This window comes from Bos taurus, chromosome 14, assembly GCF_002263795.3.
Source record: "Bos taurus isolate L1 Dominette 01449 registration number 42190680 breed Hereford chromosome 14, ARS-UCD2.0, whole genome shotgun sequence".
Classification (NCBI taxonomy): domain Eukaryota; kingdom Metazoa; phylum Chordata; class Mammalia; order Artiodactyla; family Bovidae; genus Bos; species Bos taurus.
This window is the reverse complement of record NC_037341.1, coordinates 67,058,863-67,085,079: the sequence shown is the minus strand read 5'-3', so window position 1 is coordinate 67,085,079 and position 26,217 is coordinate 67,058,863. Positions and strand designations below refer to the sequence as shown.

The 26,217-nt window shown below is 41.5% G+C and overlaps 1 protein-coding gene across 3 annotated transcripts in view; it reads left to right on the top strand.

The window, feature by feature from the left end:
* CPQ (carboxypeptidase Q) overlaps window positions 1-26,217 on the top strand; it is a 560,471-nt gene that overhangs the window by 465,364 nt on the left and 68,890 nt on the right. For all 3 annotated transcript variants that reach the window (NM_001076248.1, XM_005215675.3, XM_015474539.3), the window contains exon 7: window positions 8,761-8,962. In NM_001076248.1, the coding sequence (NP_001069716.1) occupies window positions 8,761-8,962 (202 nt within the window). The remainder of the gene's footprint in view (window positions 1-8,760; window positions 8,963-26,217) is intronic.

Genomic DNA, 26,217 nt, shown 5'->3' with positions numbered 1-26,217 from the left:
CCCTTCCAAGGGGTAAGCGTCTTTTAATTTCATGGCTGCAGGCACCATCTTCAGTGATTTTGGAGCCTAGAAATATAAAGTCTGCCTCTGTTTCCGCTGTTTTCCCATCTATTTGCCTTGAAGTGACGGGACTGGATGCCATGATCTTCGTTTTCTGAATGTTCAGCTTTAAGTCAACTTTTTCACTCTCCTCTTTCACTTTCATCAAAAGGCTCTTATATGCTTCCAAATATCACATAGGATGTTCTTATACTAAAAACTTAAAATTTAACTGAGTATCCTGCATCTTACCTGGTCACTCAGCTTGTAGTCACATGACAGCTTGCCTGGGCTGGGTGATCAAAGATGGTCCAACTTACAGAAGTTGGGACTGGGCTGGCTGTCATCTAGGCTGATCTTCCCACGTGGTACCCCGGGCTTCTTTACATGTCAGTCTTAGGGCAGCAACAGGTCAAGGTGGCAGCTGTAAGCCTTCTTTCGGCCCATGCTCTGAAGTCACAAATGGTCACTTCTGCTAGAGTCTCTTGGTCAAAGAAAGGCACGGGACCAGCCTACATTCAGAGCATGGGGGAAGAGAATTGTACCTCCTGCTGAAAGGAATGTTACATTTACATTGGAAAAGGAAATATATACAGGGAGTGGGAGGGTTTATAACCATCAAATAATCAATCATAAGTACTAAACATAATAGAGAAGTCCCTGCCATCAGGGTCCAAACACTATTCCAAGAAGAGACTAGGAAAACAAGCCCTCTTGTCTGTTTTTGACCACCTCAATATCTAAAGATCAGAAGGATGAGGAAGCCAGCCAAGGAAACTGAGGAGGCACACCCAGTGATGTGTGAGGACAGCAAAGAGTCTAAGGTCCCGGAAGCCAAGGGAAGAAAGTGTTTGCAGGAATCAGCAAGTGACCAGTTCAGCGCCACCAAATATTTGCAATTTAATGCTAAATGATCTCAATCTTGGAATTTTCACTAACTTCTACAAAAATGCTAGGAGGGACAATTGATATTTGAGAGTGAGTTAGAAAAATTAGGCACCATTAATAATCATACCATGACAGACAGACTGCCCAGAGCAAACAGGGAGGTATGGTCATCCAGTTCGGTTTCTGCCTCAGTAACTGTTAAATAAATACAGTTTGCTTCCTAAAGAAACAGCTTTACTGAAGTGTGACTTAATATTTTGCTTTTGGATTTAATTGAGGATCAATATTTAGGAAACAGTGTTATGAAAGGAGTTTCTGCCTCTTTTTAAAAAACTGCTATTGGAGACTCTTTCATAATTTTGTTCAATGTTCCTCATAGAAAGAACCATGTGGCAATTCCTCTCAGAACTGATTGCTGGCAAAACTGTTAAAAACAGGATAATCTGGAGCTGAAATAAGTTTTCCAAGGAGCTGGTGATATCCTTTCTTTTCCTAAGTAATGAGAGCTTCGTAGCACATTGTCTTTTCCTCTTACCTTGGCAGCACTAGCTAAGTTACATCTCCAAAGTTGCTGTTGGGGTATCATGTCAGATTTTCCCAGTTGTGACCTTATTTCTCCTCACATATTTATTGAGCACCCACCATGTACTGAGCTCTGTTATTTAAGCTAGAAGTGTGGTAGAGATCCACACAGATTCAATCCCTGTCTTCAGGGCATTTTTTTGGTTCTCGAGTTTACAGTACTTATAAAATATAGTATTAGTGTCTTATAAGTTCTAAGCTCAGTCGCTCGGTTGTGTCCAACTCTATGCGACCCCATGGACTGTAGCGTGCCTGGCTTCCCTGTCCATCACCAACTCCAGGAGCTTACTCAAATTCATGTCCATAGAGTCAGTGATGCCATCCAACCATCTCATCCTCTGTCATCCCCTTCTCCTCCCGCCTTCAGTCTTTCCCAGCATCAGGGTCTTTTCCAATGAGTCGGTTCTTCGCATCACATGACCAAAATATTAGAGTTTCAGCTTCAGCGTCAGTCATTCCAATGAACATTCAGAACTGATTTCCTTTAGGATGGACTGGTTGGATCTCCCTGAAGTCCAATGGACTCTTAAGAGTCTTCTCCAACACCATAGTCCAAAAGCATCAATTCTGTCAATTAGTGTCTTATAGGAAGACTTGAATTCTTTCAGGAGCAAGGTGGATATAAAAAACAAATTGAATAAAGTGTGACAGCACAGCGCATTAGACAGGGGTCTGGAGTGTTAGAAATGGAAGGCGAGGGGAGAGGCAGAGCGTGAAGTCTTGAGTACAGCCAGAGCCTTGAAGCTCATATTTGGGTACAGTTGTCTTTCATGAGGTTGCAGACCCACCGTTGTGCTTCTGAGAGAAAATAAGTCATGTTTAAAAACATAAAATTACTTTTAAAGCTGTGTTTGGCATCTTTACTAATATTAGTAAAGAATGCTTGATCAAATAAAGCATTTGAGGATGTTATCATAATCCAAACATGCTCTAAGTGCTCATCTACCGGCTGTGGAAAAGGAGAACTCGTGATTAACCGTGCTTTAATGTGATACGCCATTGGATCGCATAAATATCTCAGTTCCAGATTATAAAGTAGCCTATTTTTGCAGGACATAAAAATAAGCACTATTATTTTTAAAAAGAAATAACCTGTCTACACATAAGAAAAGGAACTCCTTATCAGTTGTAACCTTGAATAGGGATTTAAAGAAGCTGCCGTGGGATTTCCAGCCAAGAGAAGAGGACTGGTTTGAAGTCAACTCAAAAGCTCTGTCTTGGCTGATAAGACCCCTCTGTCCAAAACCAGAAACACGTCTCTGTGCCTATTAAGCATGTAACAGTGTCAGAGAAGAAAGGTCAGACGAAGGAAGGGATCCTCTTTTAAACAATTTAGTTCTTACACCTTGATGCAGCATGGCAGATACAAGAGGAGACAGGGAAAATCCACGCGAGGGAGGAGGTTGAGAGAGGGATGGAGAATGAAAGAGGCAGAAGCAGCTGCTTTCACAAAGCCAGCTGTGTTGGAGATTTCTCTTTACAGCTGCTTATTGAAATGTGTATGAAACTAGCAACGCCAAACACTTGGGCAATGTATTATGTTAAAGGAATCAAAATTTAATTGTGGAGATTATGAGTCCCACTGATTTCAGCTACTGATTATATTGCTTCAACATGCAGGAATAAAATTAAAAGCTGAGATAGACAATGAGCTACCATGTAAGCTCTTAAGCCTTTCTACCAAATACTCTGGTTACTGGGTCATTTTTATTCCTCATAGAAATGTGAATACAGTCATAGTTCCACTATAATAGAAATAAAATTCTTATTTCTTTTAGCCTATGTTTATGCCGTATCTTTCAGCCTTCCGAGTCACTGTTGTTACCATAGTGACATTTATAGAGGGATCATGTGTTTTCCATAAGTTTAAGGGCTATACGTGGGCCTTAACCAGCTCAAGAGAATTCACTGAGATCTAGAGTGCTTGGCGCAACACTGTGAAAATTGGATTGCCTGAAAACACAGGTTTGACTCACAAGAGAAACCTTCTGTGCACATATAGAATGATAGGGCTGGAAAGGGGTCTCCGGAAGCCATTTATTCCTTGCCATCTCCAGGCTGCATGGTGGCTAAACCACAGTAGGTGTCTGCGATTTTAGTACCAGTGTAACTTAACCAAGACTGCCCCTTCTCCCAAGCCACAGCCAGTTTAACTGTCAAATACAAATAGCCTATGGTCCTCCACCTTGTCATCCTCTCTTTCCTGACTCTCCCCACTGGGTCCCCAAGGTTGTTCAAAACTGAATGCTGGCGAGCGCCAGAAATAAAAGTCTGAACCTCGGGGTAGACATGACCAGAAAGGAAAACCTCTTCTTGGTTTTGCCCAGCAGGGAGGAACCTCTTTTCCTATCACCTCGTCATGACAGGTGTTTGACCTAAAGCTCCACGAAACACTCCCCTACCCCATTTATATACCCTTTGAAATGGGAATCCCAGAGTCACTGGCTGCGCTGGAGAAGATGACTGTAGCAACTCAGCGCATGGTCTCATAGGATGATTCCTTCTGAGAACTTGTTTTGAGTTTACCACCTGACCAAACAGCGTCACAACCGTCATCTGTAAAATATTAACTTTTACTGGAGAAGCGACGTGGTACCGAGACTGATTGCCCTGTGTTGGGGGCGGCGGGGGAGGGGGGTGTGTTTACTTCTTCGAAGATTGAACTAAGGAGGCTAAATGATTAATTCAAATAATTAGGAGCCTCTTTTTCTCATCGTTTGATTTTGGGGATTACGATTTTCGTTCAAAACTAAAGACAGGTTGCCTAGGTTATGAGAAAATAAAAGCTTTAAAACAAAAAAAATGATGCCAAGTTTGGGAGGAGAGGAGATGTCGAGCTTGAATCTATGTTTCTGAAGAAGAATTATCTGGAGTTTTATAAAAGCAAAGAACACAAACATCACCCTTGTGTTTATGTTAGGAAGTAAGCATTTGAAAATATGCAATATGTATTTTAAACATTGTTCTACTTTCTAATCTTGGGTTGCACCCAAAGAATGCTAATGGTTACCAAATTGTTCTTTGGCAGAGTAAGCTGACCCTTAAGAAAAGAAAAGAAGTGATAGGATGTGATTCTAGCACAAAACAAACGTATGAATCTTCAGCCCTAAGCAGATATTAACTACTCGAGCAGCCCCGATGGTTAGCCAGCAGCTTTTCTCTGCATTGCATGATGTCCATTGGAGGGCAATGAAGGACAGTTTCCATGGCTCTTAAGAAAGAGGTCTTTCTCCTCATTAAGAGAGCAGGACGAGGAGTTTACACGTAGTATCTGAGCTTGTCACTGAGCTTCTCAGCCTCCCCATCTATACGTTTGCCTCAATCGGTGCTGGTTATCTCAGCAATAAAGCGTTCAGTCTCCAGAAGGGAGGTTTCTCCCTACATCCCGTAAGTACGAGGATGGATATTTTGTTTTGTGTGCAGAAGTGGGTCGAGAGAAACCAGCATGGGTCGCTCCACTGTCACTAGCTATAATCAGCTTTCCAAGTCGACACCGAGTGTGTCCCCAGTGGCCCATAGCGTAGTGAGGGACACGGATGTTTGCGACAACACATTCTGAGAAGCAGCAGTTGTAACATCCCTGTGACCCGGCTTACTCATCCCAGTTTCTTTGTGCAGAGATGTTTTGTTTTCCCAGTTTTTTGGCCATGTGCTAACGATTAGACAATGATGCCATCGATGAGGAGGAAAAGCAGTGTCATGGATGGTGGGTGGTTTGTTTTCTTAGTTGCTTGTTGAAACATATGGAAATGTTTATATATAAATAGACAACAATAGACTGCTGCCGTCATGTTAGCAACAGCTAATAAAATCCTACATGAATAGAAATCTAGCACGTCTCTACCTACGACAGAATTCTGATTTACTGAAATCTGCACATCCTGTCTAATTGGGGTTGAAAAAGATATTTTATTATTTTAGGCTTTTTATTCCTAGTTGGTAGGAAATGGTGGAGCAAGGCTTTTGTTTTTGTTTTTGTTTTCAATCTTCTCTTTGCCTAATCAAATTACTTTGTTAGCAGGGACAATAAATTCTGTCCAAACAGATTTTGTATTGTGATCATGCAAGAATATTTTAAACTCTGTACATTTGTTTGACTACAGTCTTTGTATTTTTTAATTAAAAGCAAGGACCTGTGGCCTGACAATTGGAAGTAAGCATGAGCAGACAGAGTATTGAAGGGGCTGAGCCCACAGTCTTGGGGAAGCAGACCTCTGGGCTTGAATTCTGACCACTCCACTCACTAGCTAGGTTTTCTGACCACTCCACTCACTAGCTAGGTAAGCTTGGGGAAGTTAGTTAACCTGACCAGACCTCAGTTGCTTCATCTGTGAAATGAGAAATATAACGGCACTTATAGAATGATGATAAGCATCACCTGGGCTAAGCTATAAGGCATGTCACACAGTGTCTGGCATGTTGGAAGCACTGCAAAAATGATACTGGTTATCATTATATGCAGCTATCAGAATGGTTTATATGGAGTCCTTTCTTGAAAACCTGAGAAGTATGGATCTTTAATGGTAAGACCAGTACTGGGGTGCCATCATTATCCCCATTTCATGGCAGAAGAAACTGAGAAGTCACACAGACTGCCCAGAGTCACAGAGCTCATGACTGGTCAGTCTGAGGATTAAACTCAGACTGAATAGTCCCAGGGCCCATACTTGTTATCCCTGTGCTAAACCTATTGCCACATAGCATCTGACACCTTTGAAAGCGCCCTTATTTAAATTAATCTCAACATTCCTATCAGCATCCTGGCATCGCATGGTACCATTCACACATGGTGGGATACCCAGGCCCTTGTTCATTTGCAGGTGTAGAGGGCCAAGAAGCCCTTCGTGCATATTTTGTAAGGAGCTTGGACAAGTTCAGCTCACACCACCACTTTCACTGTGGTCCACGAAGATCTTTTCTTTGAAGACCCTCAAAGTTCCATGTGCCCGGGCTCACTGTTCAAGCTTGAGTGCATGCTCAGTTGCTTCAGTTGTGTCTGACTCTTTGTGATCCCGTGGACTGTAGCCCACCAGGCTCCTCTGTGCATGGGATTCTCCAAGTAAGAATACTGGAGTGGGTTACTGTGCTCCTCCAGGAGATCTTCTCAACCCCGGCATTGAACCAGCACCTCTTACACCTCCTGCACTGGCAGGCGTGTTCTTTACCACTGTCTAAGCCTGGAAAAAAGCATTTGTTCCAGCCTACAGATGGAGATGCTAAAGGTCAAGGCATCATGACTTGGGGACAGAGAGAGAGGCCAGACACTCCTCTCGGCAGTCCAGCAGGTCGGTTGTTGAGCCAGGAGTAGAGCTGAGTGGGTCCAGGGCTGAGCGCGCCTCACCAGTCTGATGCCCAAATCACTACCTGGCTCTACTTTCAACTAAAACGTATATAGTCAGGAGCAAATTGGGTAATTTTCTTATTGGAAGGATGGGAGTCTGTGAGAAGCATGGGAACCCTCACAGACATTACCTAACTCTGTCTTTATTTGAAGATATATTGTGCTATTTCTTTTCTCATTTTTATAGGGGAGGAAAAGAATTTGGGGTGGGAGCAGTGGGCACATAAGGGGACAGGGTTAACCCTGCCGAATTCATATCAACTTGTTGACCAACACCAGTGTGCTAGCTGGATGAGCCCTGAATGTAATACATTAATGCAAGTATTTCTGCTTGTTCTAAACTCTTAATGATGCTACCTTCTTGCAGTAGCCACAGCTGAAAACAGAGAAAAGTGTTTTGTTTTGTTTTTAATCATAATTGCCTTGGTCTTTCTCTGAAAATCACCATGAAGACAGAAATTCCTTAGACGTGAAAGTGGAAATACCAACAGACTTCTGCTTTGTCAGCCTTCTCATCATCAATGACAACAGAATAGGTATCCAAGGATCACAAAGTTCAGTCCTATAAACACTAGAAATGTCCTTCTTTAGAACCCACCACTGTTCTTGCTGTTGTAACAACAGTGCCCGTCCACGGCAATAGGAAATCATTATAAAAAGTATCTGTTTTACAAAAGAAAAAAATAATTATGCAACCCTGAAATTGTTATGCAAGTGAAAAATCATTCTAATTCAGAGCAGGTGTAACTCCATGCTAGCTATAGCAGTGTGGAGTTTTGGAAAGCACAGTATTTCAGACCCAGCTCTCTCATTTGCCAACTGTGTGACTTTGAGCAAGTCACCTAACCTCTCTGATCCTCAGTCTCTTTTCTATAAACCACTATCAATGGTAAAACTGCCCTGTCTACTTTATGGGTCATGGAAAAAAATCAAAGGAGATTGCAAACATGAAAGCCCTCTGAAAGCAATGTAAAAATGTCATTATTGATTTTTACTAGGTGAGTAATGACGATGCCAGCTTGAGAATAACTTGACCAAGGTAGTATTTGGTCAGTCTTGAAGAAAAGAATGGTTCCTGAGAAATAGATGGCCAGGCCACTTTAAACTTGAAACAACCTTAAACTTGAAAGTCTTTGGGCCGGGTGGCAATTGAGCTGTGCAATCTGATGAGGGCCTCTTCTAGGCTCTTGCTGTGACAATATTGGCTACATGAAATCACTGTGCTTTCTCACCAGACTTTATTTGGAAAAAGTTTACACACTCAGCCGCCTGGCAGAGCTGCTGGGGTTTAGAGTTCTACAGTTGTACCCCAGAGAGAGCATCATTTCACTGGCATTCTATTACCTCCCTCCCTGGGGACTCAACAGATGGCACAACAACAGAATCAGAAACCCGAGACAAACCTGTCGGTTTGATGCTTTTAAGCCTTTGTAGAATCCACAATTAAAATAAGACAGGATGTCCATCAAGAGGAAAGAGGTGCAGCGAAATAGGCCCACAGAGCATACCTTTTTTTGGCCTAAACATGGCTAATGCTATCTGGAGATCCCCACTGTAGAAAAGGAATTGTATCTGGTACAAATTAAGCTGTTAAGAAAATTAATTGAAAGAATATTATTGATAATAGCAATAATTGAGTGATTTTAATATGGAACTTTATATTTATTTTCATTGAATTTAAAGAAAATCTTTCCAAGTCAACTCAAATTTGGCAGATCCCAGGATGAGTAAGCTTGCATCTCAGAACTGTTAGTAATATGCAGAACAGACCCCAAGTCCAGCAGAGCCTCATGTGTTTTGGCAACAACTAGTGAGGAGATAAAGTCTCTGATTGTTGTTTTTTCAGTAACTCCCAAAGAGAAAGCAGAGATGCAGCAGATACGAACCAAACACTTATCTCTTTTGTTTAGGCAAATAGTTCCAACTACAGCCTCGTGATGGAGTCTGACCTGGGAACCTTCTTACCCTCTGGGCTAAAGTTCACTGGCTCTGACAAGGCCAGGGTCATCATGGAGGAGGTCATGAGCTTGCTGCAGCCCATCAACATCACACAGGTCCTGAAGGCTGGAGACGGGACGGACATTAACTTCTGGATCCAAGATGGAGTGCCTGGTAAGAGCAGAAGATGAAATTAGGGTTCTTTACATACTGCCAGCAATTTAAAACAAAGTTTCTGTTCTAACACACCACAACAGATACTGGTAGGTCATTTAATACATGGAAACCCTTAGCTTTTGTCTACAAGATATAATCTGATGATTTCCAATATTGGGATAATAATATTCCTTTATATTTGTTTATCCATCTGTCTTCTCTTTCTAAAGTACAAGTTCCTCTCTCCAATAAATTCTGATTTAATGACTCTGGGATTGGGCCTAGAAACTGGTTTGGTGTTTTTAAAAACAGGTATATGGTGATTGTAACACAAATGATCTCCTGACCAAAATTTATGAAATAGAGTAGAAGATAGTTCAGTTCAGTTCAGTCGCTCAGTCGTGTCTGACTTTTTGTGACCCCATGGACTGCAGCACGCCAGGCCTCCCTATCCACCAACAACTCCTGGAGTTTACTCAAACTCAAGTCCATCGAGTCAGTGATGCCATCCAGCCATCTCATCCTCTGTTGTCTCCTTCTCCTCCTGCCCCTCAATCTTTCCCAGCATCAGGGTCTTTTTAAATGAGTTAGCTCTTCGCATCAGGTAGCCAAAGTATTGGAGTTTCAGCTTCAACAGCAGTCCTTCCAATGAACACCCAGGACTGATCGATCTCCCTTAGGATGGACTGGTTGGATCTCCTTGCAGTCCAAGGGACTCTCAAGAGTCTTCTCCAACACCACAGCTCAAAAGCATCAATTCTTCAGCGCTCAGCTTTCTTCACAGTCTAACTCTCACATCCATACATGACTAATGAAAAAACCATGGCCTTGACTAGATGGACTTTTGTTGGCAAAGTAATATCTCTGCTTTTTAATATGCTGTCTAGGTTGGTCATAACTTTCCTCCCAAGGAGTAAGCGTCTTTTAATTTCATGGCTGCAGTCACCATCTGCAGTGATTTTGGAGCCCAGAAAATAAAGTCAGCCACTGTTGCCACTGTTTCCACATCTATTTGCCGTGAAGTGATGGGACCAGATGCCATGATCTTAGTTTTCTGAATGTAGAGCTTTAAGCCAACTTTTTCACTCTCCTCTTTCACTTTCATCAAGAGGCTCTCTAGTTCTTCTTCACTTTCTGCCATAAGGGTGGTGTCATCTTCATATCTGAGGTTATCGATATTTACTACTACTGATATCTTTCTAGTTGTAGTCCTGTGCTGCCGAAACTTCTCTGACCCAAATAATCCCCTACCCAAAACCAAAGTATCTGGAATTTTACCATTGGAGATTTATTCTTTGAGGCTGGGAACATTTTGTTAATCATTTTTTCCTAATGCAAAGACTGCTTTAAGTGGTTGGACATAAACTAGTTTATCCTGATCAGTGATTCATCAGGCTGATATTTTTAAGACAAGTCCTGGGCAGATATGAAATTATATAGTAGGACTAGGCATGGGACAGTTACAGGACAAGAAAGAAGACAAATGAATTTCCCTCATAAATTTGCTGAGACTGGCCATGGGAGAGGGTTGTTGATGATATTAGACCTCTGATCACAGAGGTTGTTCCCTCAACACCATTATATCCATAATCAAAAACACTGTTAAAAAAATCTATTTGTGTATTATTCTGTACTTGTATTATGCAAACAGGAAGTCTAGCTTTTGAATAGTCTTAAAAATTAGTTTCCAGAACCATTTTTATAGCTACAAAATATTTCACAATTTTTTTAAAGTCACTCTAGATCCACCCCACTCTAGCCTTTTTTTTTTTTCAGCCTGCAAAATAGACTTTATCAGTACCATCAGTTCAATTCAGTTCAATCACTCAGTCATATCCGACTCTTTGCAACCCCATGAATCGCAGCATGCCAGGCCTCCCTGTCCATCACCAACTCCCAGAGTTCACCCAAACTCATGTGCATCGAGTCGGTGATGCCATCCAGCCATCTCATCCTCTGTCGTCCCCTTCTCCTCCTGCCCCTAATCCCTCTCAGCATCAGCGTCTTTTCCAATGAGTCAACTCTTCGCATGAGGTGGCCAAAGTATTGGAGTTTCAGCCTCAGCATCAGTCCTTCCAATGAACACCCAGGACTGGTCTCCTTTAGGATGGACTGGTGGGATCTCCTTACAGTCCAAGGGACTCTCAAGAGTCTTCTCCAGCACCACAGTTCAAAAACATCAATTCTTCGGCACTCAGCTTTCTTCACAGTCCAACTCTCACATCCATACATGACCACTGGAAAAGCCATACTGTATGGATTTAAGGGTTTTGTTTTTAAGTTCATTCTTTAGATATTATAGATTAAAGCACATTTTAGATGTTAAGGTTGTTAATAGTCTTTTATAACTAAAAAGAGAAGGAGTTTTTATTTATTGTAAGACAAGGACCTAAATTCTCTCCAGTGGTTTGTGTATATTTTAACCATATTTTGAAATAACTTACAACAACATTTCCATTTTCAGTGCTGTGGTTCATCTGTACAGAACCAAGACTCTCTACATATATGTGCTTTTAATCATGATCAAGGTCTAGGGGAAGGGCATTTGCCCTTTGAATTGTATAAAATGTTTTTGCTTGAATTTTAGATTTTTCTTGACCTGTGAATTTTCCAGAAAGAATCTTCTTAAAATTTCAGAAAAGCTCCATAAGTTTGCTGGGTGGTAAGAAGTGAGAAAAAACCCTGACAGGTTGTGGGTGAATTAGCGTGAAGACTGGAGGTGGTGAGAGGGGATGGGAGGAGCTGAAACCAAAGACAGAAGGAGAACAAAGATGTGTGTGCTCCCTCGTGCCTGGTAGTTTCTGCCTTTGTTGCACTGCATGATGGAGAATCAGCTCTAGCATTATTCCTTCCTTGTTGATATTCCGTAAGAATGGTTCTATTTGGAATGAACAAGGTGATTTGATTGTCTTCACAAAGGTAAGGTGGGCTTCCCCTCTTGACACAGAGTAGTGGGGAATTTGAACCCCATTGTGATTAGTTAAGAACTCATGTGAGTTATAATTTACTCAACATTTAAAAAACTAAGATCATGGCATCCAGTCCCATCACTTCACAACAAACAGAAAGGGAAAAAGTAGAAGAAGTGACAGATTTTATTATCTTGGGCTCCACAGTCACTGCTGATGGTGACTGCAGACATGAAATTAAGACACTTGCTCCTTGGAAGGAAAGCTATGACTAACCTAAAAAAGAAAGTGAAAGTGTTAATTGCTCAGTTGTGTTCAACTCTTTGAGACCCCATACACTGTAGCCTGCCAGGCTCCTCTGTCCATGGGATTCTCCAGGCAAGAATACTGGAATGGGTATCCACTCCCTTCTCCAGGGGATCTTCCCGAACCGGGGATCAAACTCAGGTTTCCTGCATTACAGGCAGATTCTTTACCATCTGAGCCACCAGGGAAGCCTCTAGACAGCATATTAAAAAGCAGAGACATCACTTTGCCAACAAAGGTCCATATTGTCAAAGCTATGGTTTTTCCAGTAGTCATGTATAGATATGACAGTTGGACCATAAAGAAGGCTGAGCGCCAAAGAATTGATGCTTTCCAACAGCGGTGCTAGAGAAGATTCTTGGGTCCCTTGGACTGCAAGGAGATCAAACCAGTCAGTCCTAAAGGACATCAACCCTGAATATTCATTGAAAGGACAGATGCTGAAGCTGAAACTCCAATACTTTGGCCACCTGATGCGAAGAGCTGACTCATTGGAAAAGACCCTGATGCTGGGAAAAATTGAAGCCAAAAGAAGAAGGCAGCAGAGGATGAAGAAGCACCAATCTATCTAAATGGTTATATAGATTCACAACTCAATGGACATGAATTTGAGCAAACCTAAGGAAATAGTGATAGATAGAGTGCCTGATGAACTATGGAATGAGGTTCGTGATACTGTACAGGAGACAGGGATCAAGACCATCCCCATGGAAAAGAAATGCAAAAAAGCAAAATGGCTGTCTCGGGAGGCCTTACAAATAGCTGTGAAAAGAAGAGAAGCGAAAAGCAAAGGAGAAAAGGAAAGATATAAACATCTGAATGCAGAGTTCCAAAGAATGGCAAGAAGAGATAGGAAAGCCTTCCTCAGTGATCAATGCAAAGAAATAGAGGAAAACAACAGAATGGGAAAGACTAGAGATCTCTTCAAGAAAATCAGAGATACCAAAGGAACATTTCATGCAAAGATGAGCTCGATAAAGGACAGAAACGGTATGGACCTAACAGAAGCAGAAGATATTAAGAAGAGATGGCAAGAATACACAGAAGAACTGTACAAAAAAGATCTTCACGACCCAGATAATCACGATGATGTGATCACTGACCTAGAGCCAGACATCCTGGAATGTGAAGTCAAGTGGGCCTTAGAAATCATCACAACGAACAAAGCTAGTGGAGGTGATGGAATTCCAGTTGAGCTATTCCAAATCCTGAAAGATGATGCTGTGAAAGTGCTGCACTGAATATGCCAGCAAATTTGGAAAACTCAGCAGTGGCCACAGGACTGGAAAAGGTCAGTTTTCATTCCAATCCCAAAGAAAGGCAATGCCAAAGAGTGCTCAAACTACCGCACAATTGCACTCATCTCACATGCTAGTAAAGTAATGCTCAAAATTCTCCAAGCCAGGCTTCAGCAATACGTGAACCATGAACTTCCAGATGTTCAAGCTGGTTTTAGAAAAGGCAGAGGAACCAGAGATCAAATTGCCAACATCCGCTGGATCATGGAGAAAGCAAGAGAGTTCCAGAAAAACATCTATTTCTGCTTTATTGACTATGCCAAAGCCTTTGACTGTGTGGATCACAATAAACTGTGGAAAATTCTTCAAGAGATGGGAATACCAGACCACCTGATCTGCCTCTTGAGAAATTTGTATGCGGGTCAGGAAGCAACAGTTAGAACTGGACATGGAACAACAGACTGGTTCCAAATAGGAAAAGGAGTATGTCAAGGCTGTATATTGTCACCCTGCTTATTTAACTTCTATGCAGAGTACATCATGAGAAACGCTGGACTGGAAGAAACACAAGCTGGAATCAAGATTCCCGGGAGAAATATCAATAACCTCAGATATGCAGATGACACCACCCTTATGGCAGAAAGTGAAGAGGAACTCAAAAGCCTCTTGATGAAAGTGAAAGTGGAGAGTGAAAAAGTTGGCTTAAAGCTCAACATTCAGAAAACGAAGATCATGGCATCCAGTCCCACCACTTCATGGGAAATAGATGGGGAAACAGTGGAAACAGTGTCAGACTTTATTTTGGGGGGCTCCAAAATCACTGCAGATGGTGACTGCAGCCATGAAATTAAAAGATGCTTACTCCTTGGAAGGAAGGTTATGACCAATCTAGATAGCATATTCAAAAGCAGAGACATTACTTTGCCAACAAAGGTTCGTCTAGTCAAGGCTATGGTTTTTCCTGTGGTCATGTATGGATGTGAGAGTTGGACTGTGAAGAAGGCTGAGCACTGAAGAATTGATGCTTTTGAACTGTGGTGTTGGAGAAGACTCTTGAGAGTCCCTTGGACTGCAAGGAGATCCAACCAGTCCATTCTGAAGGAGATCAGCCCTGGGATTTCTTAGGAAGGAATGATGCTAAAGCTGAAACTGCAGTACTTTGGCCACCTCATGCGAAGAGTTGACTCATTGGAAAAAACCCTGATGCTGGGAGGGATTGGCGGCAAGAGGAGAAGGGGACGACAGAGGATGAGATGGCTGGATGGTATCACTGACTTGATAGACGTGAGTCTGAGTGAACTCCAGGAGTTGGTGATGGACAGGGAGGCCTGGCGTGCTGCGATTCATGGGGTTGCAAAGAGTTGAACACGACTGAGCGACTGATCTGATCTGATCTGACCTGAAGGATATAGTGAAGTACAGACAGGCCTGGTATGCTGCAGTACATGGGGTCGCAAAGAATGTGATAGAACTTAGTGACTGAATGACTTAGTGACTGAGAAAAAACAATATAATTTACTCAACTCCTGCTAGCTGTCAGACACCCGGTTAGGCTTTTTGCAGACACTCTTTTTGCTCTAGATAACCATCCTAAGAGTTAGGTACAGTTGTTCCTGTTCTGAAGACGAAGAAGCAGACTCAGAGGGACTGAATGACTTGCCCAAGTCTATCTGGCTCTTAAGTGCGGAAGTCACCCTGAGAACAGGCCTCTTTGGTTTCAAGGCTGGTGGCCCCTTTCCCACAATATGCAACAACACGGGGCGTCTGGAATGCTAAGATGGTCTTCCAAATCTATGACAGTGTCCGAAATGTTTATCTTGCTCGGCTCTTGCTTATGCAAAGGATTTCAGTTCATTCCTGCTCCAGAATAATTTACCCCTGGGGAAAGGAGTTTGTTATTGTAAATAACTACTGATTTCTTCTCACATTCTTTGTTCCACTCCTCTGTCTATCAGGAAGCTTTATGTAAACTTGGTAGCTCATTTAGACTGCAATTTATGTTTCCTGGAATTCTTTTTCATTCCGTTTAGAGTATTGTAAGATGGAAGCAAATTATTGCTGTTTTCCCCTATTATTATTGAGCTGTCTTCTGGTATTTCAAGTTTGAGCTCTTCCTGGAAGAAATAATGGAACTGTTTATAACTCTGGTTACCCATCAAAAATTTTAGGAACTTTAGAAAAAAGATAAAGAACCATAGTTAATCTGAAAAAGAAAATTAAAATATACTAATTGTGTACTCAGAATTCTTGAAGACATGGCAAGTTACAGTGAGTTAAACCTAAAAATAGGACTCAAAATACTAATTTAGTTATGATTTAAATAACTGTTCAGCTCACTTTTGAAAAATTAATGAGAAGTATTTCCAAACTCCATTCATCCTTTCTTCTTTCTCTTTTTCTTCCTTTTCTTCCATTGAACTAATAAATTTATTGAGCCATTTCAAGTCATTGGCCTATCACATTTCTGTAGTGTGATGTCTGAGCCCCATTTTTTTTAATGGTTTTTGTATATTCTGTATCAAAATACTAATTAAGAGCACAGATAGGATTAAAATTCAACATGATTTTCATTAATTATAGAAGTCAAATGGATAAATTTATGAAACGATCATCTTTGGAGAGGAGATAGGATATCCTTCATCCATCTAGGTGATGTCCATGATGAACAGGATAACTATCAACATAAATATAAGGCTTTGGGTGGGAGGAAAGTTTTTTAAAAAATCTCAGATGTATGTCCCACATAAACTCTCTGTTCTAGACATCTTCATACTCCAGCCACCACCCACTTCCACCCTTTTCCATACTTCTTCCTATTTTCTCTCCAAATCCTAAATGCTCTTTAAGGCTCACTCTATATTCATCCGTGTCTGGGAATCCTTCTTTAACACAGCCTGGTGCTCTATTGCTTTTCTGAATTTCTAAAACACTTCTGTAACCCCGAGTATGGCACTCGGGTCACACACTAACATTGTCCTTGGGTTGCTAGGAATTTCCCTCCATCCTGCCTCCTATACTCAATGATCAGTTCTTTGAGGTCAAGGGTTTCTATTTCTTTGCATCCTCTTTAGTTCTTAGTTTAACTCTGGGAAATTTTTTAATTCTTGTAAATATCACAAGAGAAAAAAAAACATAGAAGCAATTGTTTTCTCAACAAGCTTTGGGTCCTTCAGCTTAAAAGTGTGGCTAAATTAAAAGATGCTGAAAAAAAAGACATACAGATGGAAGGAACGACAGATGGAAGGATGACATAAATTAAGGAGGTTAGAGTAATTAGGATTATTTACCTTAAAGGAGTAAAGACTGAGAGAAGATGTTGATTAGTATTTTCTAGTACATTAGTGATTCTTATACCTACAATGGTGAACAGTTTTTCCCTGACTCTCTCTGAAAGATAATATAAGAGCATCAAAAGTGTCCAAGATGCATTTAGGTTAGTCTCTATTGATTCCAGATAGCAGAGAGGCTTTCAATCTTAAATTTTTGCCTGATTTTCCAATTATGAGGTCTGAGTTAGAGTGACAGGAATCTATTTCATTCTGAACATGTCAGTAATAAGATATGATTCATGGTGCTCAGATGTCCATAAATGTGTCCTGCTTGAACACTTTTCTTTAGAAACTCTTCTATAAAATATACATTAATGAAAAAGTTAAATACTCTGTTAAGGTGTCTGAAGGAGTGAGCCCATCATGACTGCACATCTTCCAATAAGAGTTTCTTCCTCTGCTTCAGAATCTGAGAAGCAGTCTTTTGCTGATGATCTGGGCAAGTAGTAGACAGTGTGCTGGGAAGGATTAGAGAGTGTTCTGGGTTCACAACTTTGAACTGCCTGTGCCATCTTGGGCAAATGATGTAAGTTTTCTCAGCCTCGCACAATTATTATTAAGCATTCTTTTTATATAACTTTTTAAATTATTTATTTATTATTATTTTTGGCTGCACTGGGTCTTCATTGCTACGTGCAGGCTTTCGCTAGTTGCGGCAAGTGGGGGCTCCTCTCTATGGCGATGTACTGGCTTCTCAGTGCAGTGGCTTCTCTTGATACAGAGCACAGACTCCAGGGCGCACAGGCTTCAGCAGTTGCAGCCCATCGGCAAAGTCGTCACGGTGTATGGGTTTAGTTGCTCTGCAGCATGTGGAATCTTCCCCGACCAGGGGTTGAGCTGGTGTCCCCTGCACTGTAAGGCAGATTCTTAACCACAGGACCACCAGAGAAACCCAAACTATTCTTATCCTGCTGTATGGCACTTGGGAATCAATAGTAAAGGAGACAGACAAGCTCCACAGTTTAGTGAGTGAGACTTGATTATCTCATATGTAAAATGGGTATGGTCACCACCAAGCCCCCACATATGTTCCTCTTCCTTCTCTGTCCTCTCTCTCATTGACTAGGACCACCTTCCAGAAACCACACAATCACCCAGGACACAGAACCAAATGCTCTCAAGTCCTGTTTACTCCAAATTCCTCTTATTTTTAAAGCCCATTCCCTCCTCTCTACCCCACAAACCTTATCCCAGCAGTACTCACTGATTTTCCTGTAGCAGCCTGCTGCTAGCATCTCAGCCTGCATTCTTTGTTCCCTTCCATCTAATTGGCTCACTTCTTCCAAAGTGAACTTTCTAGATTAAAAATCAGACTATCAGTTGGGTTGCCCTTGGCTGCAAAATAACACAGAAGCTGCAACTTAGAACAGTAGTAAGGGGATTTTTTAAATTTACTTTAAAAAAGGGCTCTGGAGTAGGTGGTTACAGAATGCTTAATTTAGTCATCAGTCATACCAAAGACCTTGGTTCTTCACATCTTTCCACTGTGCCATCATCAGCATGAATTCTGTCTTCAGGCTTGTCCCCTCATGGTCCCAAGATGGCTGGCAGTTGTTCCAGACAACAGATTCTAACACACTGTACCGCAATGGATGAGTGAATGTCCACAGTGGCTGGCCCTTATGACAGTGAGGCAGGCTCATCCAGAAGCTTTAGAGCCAAATGTTCCTCAATTTCATTGGCCAAAATTGTAACATGTTTGTGGCAATAAAGTAGAATTACCAAAATTGGATTATATTGATTAAATTTTACTTCCTGGGTCTAGGGTGGAGCCCAGTCTCTCCTGAAAATGTAGTCTCCTGATGCATGAGAATAACTGGGATTCTTTAGGAAGAGGAGGGTTCCCACTTGTGAGCAGCGAAGAGTAGCCGCATATTTAATCATCTCTCCCCCTTGCTTAAAATCCGTCATTGTCGCCCCATTGCTTTCCGAGGCAGGTCTTTGCTTAGCCTGAGATTCAAGGCCCTTCTGCTTTCACCCTGGGCTGCTGTGCAGCCTCCCCTCTCGTGGCCATCCCATTTTTCTGTCCACCTTCATACGCGTCTCATTCACTGAGATTCCGGTGCACCCTGTACTGGGGCCTGCCTCGTTCTGTCTTCTTCACCAGTGAATTCCTACTCGTCCATGATTCAGCACCCTGTTCTCTTCTTTAATCCCTAGCTGGCTGGGTGAGTAAACCTTGGAGGTGTTCTCATAACCCCCTGTTCACCTCTCCTCATGGCAGTTACCCTTTCAGAGCTGTGGTTGTGAATTCCTCATCATTTCCAGTGTCTGAGGAGTGCCTTGCCCTGAACTGATTACATTTTACTTCCTGGGTCTCGGGTGGAGCCCAGACCAAATGGGCCTGAACGGCCTGAATCAAATGCTGAGTCAGTAGCATCTAGGTCTGTAGGAAGAGTGCGATGTTGTACAAGAGGTTTGTAAACTGAAATGCCATAAGTTGTGACTACTGTAGTAATAACTTTGCTTCATCAAGATGTCCTGTTACATATTGTTTTTAAAATCACATTTTCTTTCATTTTTTAAGAATGGTTCAGACTCCATAGTGGAGTACCAAATATTCAGATTACTCAGAATTTCTCATATTTTCCATTTTGTTTCTTTCTGATACCTTATATGGCGTTAAGCAGAACTAAATTAAAATGTTTTATTTCTACATTTCCAAAGGCCTTTCTTCTAAAATTTTCCAAGAAAGGAGAAGATCAGGGCACAAGTAGGAATGTTCAGTAAATTGAAGGTTCAGCCTCTGGACCCAGGGCTCATATGTTTTCCAGTCCCAGATGGAATAGTGCAATATAGTAGTTCTATCTCCCCTGCTGTCCCTAATGAAACGATGCCTCCTTTATGGTAAAAAAAAAAAAAAAAAACGCTAGTGATGTGTGAGAGAGTGATGCTGCATGGTGAGTCGACTTCACACCACTGGGAACATGAAAAGGGCGCTCCCTGGTTTGTTACTATAACCCTTATTTACATAGTCCAGCGGTTTCACTCCATCAGCAAGTCTGTCTTAAGTGCCGACTATAAACCAGGCACTCTGGACACTGAGGCTAGAGCATGAAAAAAGTCCAGCTATCTGCCCTTGTGAAGTTTACATTGTAGTGAGCCATACGGAGAGGGCAGTAGGAAGAGACAAACTGTAAGAAAGAAATCCAGAATGGAAAAAAAAAAAACATTAGGGAGTGATAAGGGTAATACAGAGAATTATAGCAGGGTATCACAAGAGAAGTGACAATTCCCCTGATTTTCCAGGAAGAATAGAATTCTGTGGGATGGAGAGGGAGTGCATTCCACATGAAAAGGTGAGGAGACACATGACTGTAGAGGTGAAAAAGTTCAGCAGGTTCTTGAGATGATGAGTAGTCGGATTTGGCCACCCCTTCAGGAATCACAGGCTTCCCTGGTGGCTCAGATGGTAACAAATCTGCCTGCAATGTGGGAGACCTGGGTTCGATCCCTAGGTCAGGAAGATCCCCTGGAGAAGGAAATGGCCACCCACTCCAGTATTCTTGCCTGGAGAATTCCATGACAGAAGAGCCTGGTGGGCTACAGTCCATGGGGTGGCAAAGAGTCAGACATGACCGATCAGCTAACACTACTAGTACTCAGGGATCAGAGCCTTGTCACCGCGAAGGGTCTTGCATAACTCAATGAAGCTATGAGCCATACCGTGCAGGGCCCACCCAGGACAGACGGGTCATAGTGAAGAGTTCTGACAAAACGTGCTTCACTGGGGAAGGAAATGGCAGTCCATTCCAGTATTCTTGCCTGGAGAGCCCCATGGATAATATAAAAAGGCAAAAAGATATGACACTGGAAAATGAGCCCCCCAGGTAGGAATGTGTCCAAGATGCTACTGGGGAAGAGCAGAGGGCAATTACTAGCAGCTCTAGTAAGAATGAAGGGACTGGTTGAAAGAAGAAACAGTACTCAGTTGTGGATGTGTCTGGTGGTGAAAGCAAAATCTGATGCTCTAAAGAGCAATATTGCATAGCAATCTAGAATGTTAGGTAAACTGAATCAAGGTAAACTGGATATGGTCAAGCAGGAGATGGCAAGAGTGAACACTGATACTTAAATGGATGGGAATCAGAGAATTTAATTCAAATGACTATTGTAACTACTATTGTGGGCAAGAATTCCTTAGAAGAAATGGAGTAGCCCTCACAGTCAACAGCAGAGTCCAAAATACAATACAAATTTTGAAATCTCAAAAATGACGGAATAGTTTCAGTTCGTTTCAAAGGCAAGCCGTTCAACATCACAGTAATCCAGGTCTATGCCCCAATCACTAACGCTGAAGAAGCTAAAGTTGACCAGTTCTATGAAGACCTACAAAACCTTCGAGAACTAACACCAGAAAAAGATGTCCTTTTCATCATAGGGAATTGGAATGCAAAAGTAGGTAATCAAGAGGAACACGGAATCACAGGCAAGTTTGGCCTTCCAATAGAAAATGAAGCAGGGCAAAGTCTAACAGAGTTTTGTCAAGAGAACGTGCTGGTCACAACAAACACCCTTTTTCAACAACACAAAAGATGACTCTACACAGGGACATCAACAAATGGTCAATACCAAAATCAGATTGATATGTTCTTTGCAGCCAAAGATGGAGAAGCTCTATACAGTCAGTAAAAACAAGACTTGGAGCTGACTGGCTCAGATCATCAGCTCCTTATTGCAAAACTCAGGCTTAAACTGAAGAAAGTAGAGAAAACCACTAGACCATCCAGTGAAAGTAAAAGTGAAATTCTCTCAGTCGTGTCTAACTCTTTGTGACCACAGGGACTATACAGTCCATGGAATTCTCTAGTCCAGAATACTGGAGTGGGTAGTCTTTCCCTTCTCTAGGGGATCTTCCCAACCCAGGGATCGAACCCAGGTCTCCCACATTGCAGGTGAATTCTTTACCAGCTGAGCCATAAAGGAAGTCCTGACCATCCAGGTAATGACCTAAATCAAATTCTTTATGATTATACAGTGGAGGTGATGAATAGACTCAATGGATTAGACCTGGTAGAAAGAGTACCTGAAGAACTATGAGCAGAGATTTGTAGCATTGTACAGGAGGCAGTGACCAAAATCATCCCAAAGAAAAAGAAATGCAGGAAGATAAAGTGGTTGCCTGAGGAGGCCTTACAAATAGCTGAGAAAAAAAGAGAAGCAAAAGGCAAGGGAGAAAGGGGAAAATATACCCAACTGAATGCAGAGTTCCAGAGAATGGCAAGGGGAGATAAGAAGGCCATCTTAAATAAATAATGAAAAGAAATAGATGAAAACAATAGACTAGGGAAGACTAGAGATCTCTTCAAGAAAATTAAAGATATCAAGGAAACATTTCATGGAAAAATAGGCATGATAAAGGACAGAAATGGTAATGACCTAATAGAAGCAAACAAAGATTAAGAAGAGGTGGCAAGAATACACGAAATAACTGTACAAAAAAGGTCGTAATGATCCAAATAACCATGATGGTGTGGTCACTCACCTTGAACTAGACATCCTGGAGTGTGAAGTTAAGTGGGCCTTAGGAAGCAATACTATGACCAAAACTAGTGGAGGTGATGGAAATCCAGCTGAGTTATTTAAAATCCTAAAAGATGATGCTGTTCAAGTGCTGTGCTCACTATGTCAGCAAATTAGGAATTCTCAGCAGTGGCCACAGGACTGGGAAAGATCAGTTGTCATTTCAATCCCAAAGAAAGGCAATGCCAAACAAAGTTCAAAGTACTCTACAAGTGCACTCACTTCGCATGCTAGCAAAGTTATACTCAAAATCCTTCAAGCCAGGTTTCAGCAGTTTGTGAACCAAGAACTTCCAGAGATACAAACTAGATTTTGAAGAGGAACCAGAGATAAAGCTGTCAACGTTTGTTGAGTAATAGAAAAAGCAAGGGAATTCCAGAAAAACATATAGTTCAGCTTCAGTGACTATGCTAAAGCCTTAGACTGTGTGGATCACAAGAAACTATGGAAAATTCTTTTAAGAGTTGGGAATACCAGACCACCTTACCTGTGTCCCTTGAGAAACCTGTATACAGGTCAAGAAGCAACAGTTAGAACCAGACATGGAACAACTAGTTCAAAACTGGGAAAGGAGTATGTCATGGCTGTATGTTGTCACCTTGCCTATTCAACTTATATTCAGAGTACATCATGTAAAATGCTGGGCTGGATGAATCACAAGCTGGAATCGAGATTGTTTGGAGAAATATCAACAACCTCAGATATGCAGATGATAACACTCTAATAGCAGAAATTGAAAAGGAACTAAAGAACCTCTTGATGAGGGTGAAAGAGAAGAGTAAAAAAGCTGGCTTGAAACTCAGTATTCAAAAAACTAAGATCATGGCATCTGGTCTCATCACTTCATGGCATATAGATGGGGAAACAGTGGAAATAGTGACAGATTTTATTTTCTTCCGCTGCAAAATCACCACAAATGGTGACTGCAGCAATGAAATTAGAAGATGCTTGCTCCTTGAAAGAAAAGCTATTGACAAATCTACACAGTGTATCAAAAACCAGAGATACCACTTTGCTAACAAAGGTCCATATAGTCAAAGCAATGGTTTTTCCAGTGACATTTATGGATATGAGAGTTGGACCATAAAGAAGGCTGAGCCCCTAAGAACTGATGTTTTTGGACTGTGGTGCTGGAGAAGACTCCTGAGAGTCTGTTGGATAGCAAGAAGGTCAAACCAGTCAATTCTAAAGGAAATCAACCCTGAATATTCATTGAAAGGACTGATGCTAAAGCTGAAGCTCCAGTACTTTTGCTACCTGCTGCAAAGAGCCAATTCATTGCAAAAGAACCTGATGCTGGGAAAGACTGAAGGCAAAAGGAGAAGGGGCCAGTGGTAGATGAGATGGTTAGATAGCATTACTGACACAATGGACATGAATTTGTACAAACCTCGGGAGATAGTGGATGACAGGTAGCCTGGCATGCTGCAGTCCAAGGGGTTGTAAAGAGTCGGACGTGACTTAGCGACTAACAGCAACAACTGATTTGTCAGAGTTTAGTTTAATATAGGGAAATAGAGCTAAAACTAAAAAGGCCTCTTGGGACCCCAGTTTGACCCTGTCTGTCATTTAGGAATTGGGACAGCCAGAAAGCTTTGAAAGTTTAGAAGAGGAGGGAGACGAGATAGTGCTCAATTCCAGTCCCTGAGAAGGCACCATCTAACCCACAGCATCGTCCTTGAGAGACTCAGAACAAATACCAGCACATCTCATGGGTTGGTCTGCATGTCCTCTAGCAATTTCTTGCTAAAATTGCACTGTTTTGGATGTTTTGCTACTTGATGGACTATCCTATTGGAAAGACATAGAGAGTAGTCCCATAAAACATTGCACCATGATTGGCTGTGGTAGCTGGAGTTCTTAGATGTTAACAATGAAATCTGACTATAATTGGACATAATCTACCTGTTGAATCTCCTTTGAGTCAAACAAATCTTCGAGTACAGTGACAGCTCACCGATTTCCTTTGAGCTCTACTAAAAATATGCTTATCAATTTAATTACTTTAATAAGCATAGGATTATGGAAACAACAGAAAAACATCACAAAGCAAGAGATATTGGTAAAATTGAGTTTCTGATTGAGTAGTCTTCTGACTATAGAAGTGAATTCTATCTCAGTTATGTATGATAGATTCCTTAGATTATGTAATTTCATTGGCTTAAGATTCTTCCTTTTTTTTTTTTTTTTTTGCTCAATATTAAAGTTCAAAAATGACTGCTTAACCTGATATTTTTGTACATTCCCCTCATGGGGATTTCTAACAGTGAATTAAGTCTCTCTGTTAGTTCATTTTTATAAGAAAGTGTGAGATTGCATAGTTCTAGGTAACTAAGCTTTATTTTCCAATATGACACTTGCTATCTTAATTGTCCTTCCAGTTCCTACTGCATAAGTCAAACATGGGTGAGCTCTGTGAAATCTATTAGTTGTGGTGAAATCTATCTTTGTGATGTGATGAGCTATTGCCTGTAATAGGATTAGTTTTGAAGTACATCCTCAGTATTCTTTCTTTTCTTCCTTTCTTCCTCCTTCCTTCCTCTTTTCTCTTCCCTTCCCTTCTCTTCCCCTCCTTCCTCTCTTCCTCTGTCCCTTCTTCTCTCTTTTACTTCTTCCCCACCCTCTTCATTCCTCCTTCTCCCCCTTCCTTCTTTCTCCCTTCTCTCTCTCTCTCTCTCTCTCTCTCTCTCTCTCTCTTTCTTATTGCAATGGCTGCAATAACCTCCTGACAATTGTGAGAACAGAATTGTATGTAAAGATGGGCATGGCTTTCATCAGGGCTTTCATCACCCAAAACTATCCAGTTATGAACAATTTAAACCTACCTGAAAATGTTTGCTGGACACATATTTACAAAAACCCACATTTTTGGCAGAAATGTTTTATTAAGTATTATTGTTACCATATTTAAATCATGAAGGTACCCATAGATATCATTTTAATATCTTTAGTCAATGCTATACTGCAAAGCACAAATGGAAGGGTCAGTAATTCCACACTCACTATTCCTGATAGAGGATTTTACCTGAGATATCCAATTATCTGACATAATTGTAGTCACTTGGCATGTTAACTTCAGGTGCTTTAATTTTTCATTTTGTGTTGGTATAGATCCAGATATGTGTTCAGGTTATAGTTGTGGTTCACAACCCCAACTGATCTTTAAAATCACCTGGAGGCTTTTTAAAACATATCAGCACTTGGGCCCTACCCCGAAAGACTGAGATTTTATTGGTCTGGCTGCGGGGCCACAACAGTTGCACAAGTTCAGGGAAAACCATTGACCAAGAACACCATCGTGTTCCACATTGAAAGGTGCCTGCTCTACTTGTGCAGACTTGGGGCCTAGAGAGAGGGCTGGAGACCACTGGTTCCAGAAGCCACCCAGGAGGTTCCAATATGCAGCCCAACTTGAGAACCATTTTGAGGTAAAGCATAGGCTAGGCCTTAAGAGCATGGGTTTCGAAGCCATGTAGAAATGGATTCAAAATCTTGCTTTGCTCTCTAGCTGTGTAACCTTAAGAAAGTCATTTCACCTCTTGAAACTTCAATTTCTTCATAAATAAAATGGTGATAATGATACCGTCTCATGAGATTATATTGAAAAAAATAAAGACAATCCAAAAGCAATCCTTGGCACAAAGTTAACTCTCAAGAAGCCAATGTTATTATTTCAGTTATTAAAGCATAATTTCTGTATTAGTCCAGACTCCTTCAGTACTAAGTGACAGAAGTCCAACTCCAAAGACCTGAGGCAGAAATGGAGACTCCGAGCACACCACAGGAAGAGGAGGGCTGGATCCGGTCTCACGGACTCAGGCCTTCCGATGCTCTTAGCGCATGTACCCTCTCTCTCTCTGGTGCTTATTCCACCTTCTTTCATGCTGCCTTTATTCTCTCAAGCCAGCTGTCTCCTTAGGGGCTGACCTTAGGCAGCTTAAAGCTCAAAGCCTTAGATCTTTACAGCC